At 36.7% G+C, this 6,308-nt stretch overlaps 1 protein-coding gene across 1 annotated transcript; it reads left to right on the top strand.

Moving 5' to 3' along the window:
* Positions 1-1,622: 1,622 nt before the first annotated feature.
* KCNE4 (potassium voltage-gated channel subfamily E regulatory subunit 4) lies at positions 1,623-4,993 on the top strand. Its single transcript, XM_063440982.1, has 2 exons — positions 1,623-1,701; positions 3,106-4,993. Exon 2 carries the CDS (start codon positions 3,142-3,144, stop codon positions 3,625-3,627), a length of 486 nt encoding a protein of 161 aa, XP_063297052.1. The 5' UTR covers positions 1,623-1,701; positions 3,106-3,141; the 3' UTR covers positions 3,628-4,993.
* The last annotated feature ends 1,315 nt before the right edge of the window (positions 4,994-6,308 follow it).

The raw sequence follows: 6,308 nt of genomic DNA, 5'->3' as shown, positions 1-6,308 counted from the left end.
AAAATATATAATAATATCATAGCGTCTGCGAGTCTAATCATTACACAGTGAATTTTATTATAAACTCACCACAACAATGCACAGTTTAGGGAACAGACTACATGAGGTATCAGACTGCAGCTCCCCAAAGTATATCCAAACTTTCCTAACTCTGTCAGGTTCTGACATTACAATTTAGTTATTAATTGCAGTGTTTTTTCATGCCACAGGCTAGTGCACAGCTTCACTGTTCTAGCATGTGGCAGGAGATGATTAACTAGCCCAACCGGGAGGCAGGAGACGATTAACTAGCCCAAACGGGTGGCAGGAGAGGGCTAGTTTGACTCCTTTCTCTACATAAAGGCACTACCCAGCTTAGCATGACCCAATGGCATTGTGGTGAAGTGGCCTGCATGCTCTTTAGTTTTAACTCTGTCTCAATGTTTCCATTGAAAGGTTAACCCACCTCTAGTGGTTGTCTTCCAGATGACAAACTCTGTATTTCATCAAATGATGTACTAGCTTCCCAATGTTTCTCTATGGGAATTATTTTAAATCAGCTATTTTTTCCTGAATTTTGCAATTTGGTTTTTGAAACCAAAATATTAAACTTCCAAGTCAAGTGAATGAGCACTACATTTGAGTTTTGAGTAGTATAACTGAACTGTAATCATACTGACTGTCCTATCACATTGCTTTCCAATAGCCTAGAATCTGTACATCTTGATGCAATGATTATGGTGCTCGAAGGCTGCAGGCCCATCACCCCCTGGTTCTGGGACAAACCATTTCCCCGAATAATGGGATATATTAGTTATGATGCTCAGACTGCCCCCTTGCCTAGAACGCTAGGAAATGCATCACATACAGAGTTTAACTAATGTGTTTGTTTGATGTCTGATGTCAGCACGCACAGCATGTTTGCAACAGGCATCCAATGGTAGCACAGTCCCCTCTGTGCCCCCTTGTCCTCCCCTCTGCCATTCAGCCCCTTCCGCCAAGGGGTAAAGATATCAGAGGGGGTGTGGGGGAGGCATCAGGCTACAGGGAGAACTTGGCTTCTATGCTGGAATGAAAGCAAGTTGTGGATTTATTTTAATTAAAAACTATATATATTTTTGAAAACAGTGTTTTTTGGTTGGAGTAATCCTTTCATTTACCCCCCATGGATCCTTTGCTTGCAATGACTCCCTGAGCATGCTTTGGTACAGAACCTTCCAAACACACTGCCAAGTACACATAACCATGACCCAACATCACGGATCATGACGCTGCCAGAGATGTGGAACTACTGTGCAGATTAGTGTGTTTTTGTTTACTTACCTCTGCTGCAACACTCACACCAATGAACACTTAAGTAATATTTAAAGGGGTGAGGGAATGGAGAGACTTCTTTAATCTTTGAAACTATTTGTGTTCCAAATAGAATTCTTTATCTCTATACAAAAGGTGGCTTATCTTGAACTCTCATCCCTCTTTCTCCCTATTCCTTGCTTTCTCTTTCCCTGGCAACTGTCACACGTACATTGGGATGTCCTACTTGGCTTCATCCCCAGTTTTCTGCCCGCCCCTTTGAATAGCATGTCATGCAGACGTTAACATCTGGCTATATAATACCTCTGCAGCACAGTTAGTTTCAAGAACTTCAGCCACAAGTCCGTCTGAGTCATTTCAAACTTCAGGAACAGAAAGCAAGAGGTTTTGTGCTACAGTCTCTTTCAGGTAAGTTTACTTTTAAACATGTACATCTTCTTCATTCAAAAATCAGATAGTTCTCTGCACAAAAAAACAAAAAGATCTAACTAAGGGACAGTTGCTGCAACAGCGAAATATACTATTAAATGATTGATTTATCACTTTGCAGCCGGATATTTGAAGTAATGTTAATATGGAATGGTTACTGTTATGTTGAATGGACAAACATGAATATTTCACATTACATGGTATAGTCAACATTTACTAGGTGCCACAATTTATCTACACAGAACAGTTATATTTCTAGGCGTGTTCTGCATTGCTATCAATAAATGAAAAATGCTTAGGATTACAACTTGACACTATAAAAAAAAATTGCTGAGTTTTTAGAAGTGATTGTCTTTACTAATGAAAAGTTTTAATTAAGCATATATTGATTCTTCCCTGCTATTTGCAAAATGTTTTTTTGTGTGTATGTATTTTTCCTATACAATATAATTCTGAGACTAATACGTATACTTCTATATACATCTTTACACATAGTTACATATAAGGTAACATGCTTCATCAGCATGGACCTAGCTCTTTGCAGCCACATTTAGTCATAAGTCCCTCTGGGGCCCTCTAGGTGCAAGGAATTAATATATATCTCTGCAATAAAGTGTGGGGCTCAGAAATCGTTACCTTACCCGAATAACTAAATAGACATAATTTCATAACCATGTAAATTACAGGCTGCATGCTCTGTCTGGTGTATTTATGAACTAACTCTGTTAGATTAACCCTGAGAGTGTCAGGTAGGTGAGCAATGTAACAGCAATTGCATAGAAAGTTTCAAACAGCAGACGGTTATCTCTGTTTAATCTGACGTGGTAGTATGGTGCTGTTAAAATCATTATTGTAAATGTAAAAGAATATAAATGAATAATACAAAGCGCAACATTTGCTACAGAAGTGACCCCTAACCCATTCATTAAAGAACACCAATAGTTCAGGATTTAGGTGTATCTCAGCATATATATTCCTATAGGCAAATCCTGGACTATTGGTCTGGGTAGGAAATCTTTTTTCTAGAGATTACTTTTTAGCTGTTAAGCCATTTTTGTGGTATTCTTTTGCTGTAAACACATTTAAAGTACTGCCATGCAAGAATTGGCAAGTCGTTAAGAAAGCTCTGAAAAATAGAATTAAAACTAATGTGAAACTATCTGAAAATGCATAGTGTAAAAACCGTCTGAAAAGAGAATACATGCTTTAACTCTCTAGTGACATGTGAGCAGCAATGCCAGGTATTTGTCACTTACATTGTCTATTGCTGGGTTTTGTTTAAACTTATTTCTAATGGATCATATCAATATTTATCTAGAACTGTCTGTTTATATATAGATTTTTAATTGTTTTAATTAAATAAGTCATTAATGTTCTTTGCAGATTACAAAAATCCACGCAGATTCATCTAGTGATCTGATGCTGAGAATGGACACAACTAATGAGACAATGGCAAGGGTAGTTGAAAACTCGGCGCCGGATGTGACACAACAGTCCAGCGATGGACAAAGCACTGAATACCTCTACATCTTAATAGTCATGTCTTTCTATGGGATATTCCTGATGGGAATCATGCTGGTGTACATGAGATCCAAAAGAAGGGAGAAGGAGTCCAATCTATTGATGCTCTACAAGGACGAGGAGTGGCAGTGGATGGAAACCAGAAAGAGCACACCAATCTTGTCTGTGCCTAAGTCCTTCCAGAATTCTAACATACTCAATGTTCTCCAGGAAAGTGTGGTTCCAGCCCTGTCTTGTTCTTCTTGCCAAATAGAAGGGAGCAGCTTGAGTTCAGAGTCGTCATGCTCTGATGTACCCTTCACCATAAAAGAGGAAGTTACAGAAAGTCTTCTTCAAGAGGGACATGAGCCTGAAGATAAGGCAGAGAAGAGGCAGATTTCCTAGCGATGCTGAGATCAAGGAAAATTAATTGGTTTATGAATCTTTAGGCTCAGTGTACATGAGACAGTAACCCTGTCTTGTAGAGCCAAGTTGGCAGATAGTTCCTTCTACTGAGGGAAAGTGCAACTGCAGAGAACACTCAACCGTGTGAGTGTGTAATGGCTTAAAGCAGTGTTCACTCAGTTTGAACAGAACTGAAACATCTTCAAGTGTTTGACAACACATAATAGACTTGGCCTGGTCTGCAGAAAGTGACAGGTGATACCCTGTTTAGGGTCCCCAGCGGGACATTTATACCATGTATGAGTAAGGATGTCATACAACGGAACTGAGCAATGTGAAACTGAAAAGGCAATGGGAAAAAAATGTTTGTTAAAATATATTATTTATGTGCATAAGGTCACTTTCCAATAAGTTTGGACTATAGTAATATCTAATTATATTAAGGTTTGATGCTATTGACTCTGGGGCTTGCAGAAGATGGGAGAACTAGCTCACTTACAGCTGTTATAGAGTCACGGAAAGTGATAAGAACGAAGTTACTCTGCATTTTTAGTTCCTTGCTCATTGCTTGGCTTTGTTTTATGTTCAAAGTAATAATACGTGATCCTGGTGTGGAAAGATTTCAAGTCACAGAATATAATCAACAAATTCTACAGCTTCTTGGCATGATTCACTATCTAAGGATTGTAATGTTCCCATAAAAAAATGTTTGGATGATATATCAGAAGGTCCAGCGGAACCTTTCATGTCTGAGAACTGGAACGAAGTGTAAAGCTGGGGCAAAGTTCTAAAAGTGTAGCATTTTACAGGAATTTTCCATTGGTTTCCATGGTTATTTCTCTACTTTTAGAACACGGCACTTCAATTATTCTACATTAATAAACCAATGACTTAATGAATTAATGTTGACAATTGCACCTTGATGACTCCCCTATCCTGAGACCAGAATTGAAATTAAATATATCATATGACCTATTCCTACATATTCAAGCATAATTCTCAATCTTTAAGAATATGAGCAGAGATAATACCACTCAATGCATCTGGAGAGGAGAAGTCAGTACATGGACTCTACAAATCCCAAATGATTCTGCACCAGGATTATAAAATAATAAAAAAGTGACTTTAACTTGGGATGACATTCAATTTTAACATGATACAAAAAAGTAGGCTGACATTGTAAGCATTAGGTCATCTATTGAAATATTATTTTGCCTGTTATAATATAAATTGTTATGCATGTAAAATTAACCAAGTTTACAAAAATATAAAATATCCAGACAAGGTTACAGAAAATCCAATTCGCTTGCAGTGACCACGTAATAGCCATTAGAAATCCAGCCATTTACATTATATTTTTTATAAAGAGGATACATTATCTACAAATCTTATTAAATCTTGATTTAAATTTTTTTTATAACACTAATATGATTTAATATTATGACAAATATTTTGAAGATTTTTATATTTTTTGACAAATTGATATTTTCATTTATGATGTATTTTTTTGGTTGTCTAACATTTAAAAAAAAAAAATAAGAAGAATTTTAAAAGTTTATCCAAAAATATTAAATCACTTTGAAATCATTTGAAAAGTTTATTCGAAAGTATTCTGAGGCCTATCTTGGGGGGGAAGGTTGAAACGTCATAGCTGCAATTCAAGGACAGAGTGTATGGAAAATTTCCTCCCCAGCGTACAAATTACACAGCTTCTAGATCACAGACAAATAAAGCATATCTGGAACTTCTCCAAATTAAATTTTTCAAAGCAAAGTCCAAAGCTATTAGTCTGGCAAAAATGCTTGAGACAGTGGAATCCGTGCAATAGTTTTACTTGCTCAAAATCTTTGGTAATATCCTTTAGCATATCTGACTATTTAGACAAAAATGTTACAGCTGTAGGCATACAGCAAATCACTGTTTAGTGAATAGATAGATATATTTGTGTTACTGGCATGAGCTGTATGTGTATATGAGCATCCCCCAATTTTACACTAAAAAAAACATTAAAAACTATTTCCAACAGTGAAAGACCAATAACACCTATCCGATGCGTAAAGTCTAGCTTAGTAAATGTGTGCAATGCTATCTTGCTTTCTTCATTAATGTGTTTTGTATGAGTTGTGTCTTTTGTGTTTTTGTTTGTGTGTTTTTTTTTTAAATAAGTGACATGATGGGGGTTCTGTTTGTCCCAAATTATGCGTGACATATTACCTATTCATCCCATTGCAGCTACAGTTCCACATCTCAAATAAATGGTGTGTACACGTATTTTCTTCTAGTACTATGTTAGATATGTGTAAATTGAGTGTGTACATATATTTGTTATTTAAATAAATGACTTTGTAAATTTGTATGAAATGTGATGTGTGTCATTTTTCAGACTAGCTCTTATATTATGTGTCCACTTGAGAACTTTGGGGCCAACTGAACATTTACACATTTTAATTGCAAAAAGAAATTGCAAAAGGAGTGTGATTGTGGCTTTGAATAAGATATATGATTTTTGACAGAAAGGAAATGTTTACATCACTGGCATGAACTAGAGGTGACTCCACCCAATAGCCGAATTAAACTTGGCTATTCAATCAGATGGTCATTGGATTGGCTGAGATCATCAACATTAGTGATCTCAGCCAAAGAGGCAGAGGGGCATCGTGGGACTGGCACAGCAAGGGCTG

This window comes from Pelobates fuscus, chromosome 2 (assembly GCF_036172605.1).
Source record: "Pelobates fuscus isolate aPelFus1 chromosome 2, aPelFus1.pri, whole genome shotgun sequence".
Classification (NCBI taxonomy): Eukaryota; Metazoa; Chordata; class Amphibia; order Anura; family Pelobatidae; genus Pelobates; species Pelobates fuscus.
Note: the sequence above shows the minus strand (reverse complement) of the source record. Positions and strands in the feature narration are given on the sequence as shown.

Bases quoted from the DNA above. Each gene is read 5' to 3' on its own strand.
- KCNE4 (XM_063440982.1), top strand. From the start codon at position 3,142: ATGCTGAGAATGGACACAACTAATGAGACAATGGCAAGGGTAGTTGAA.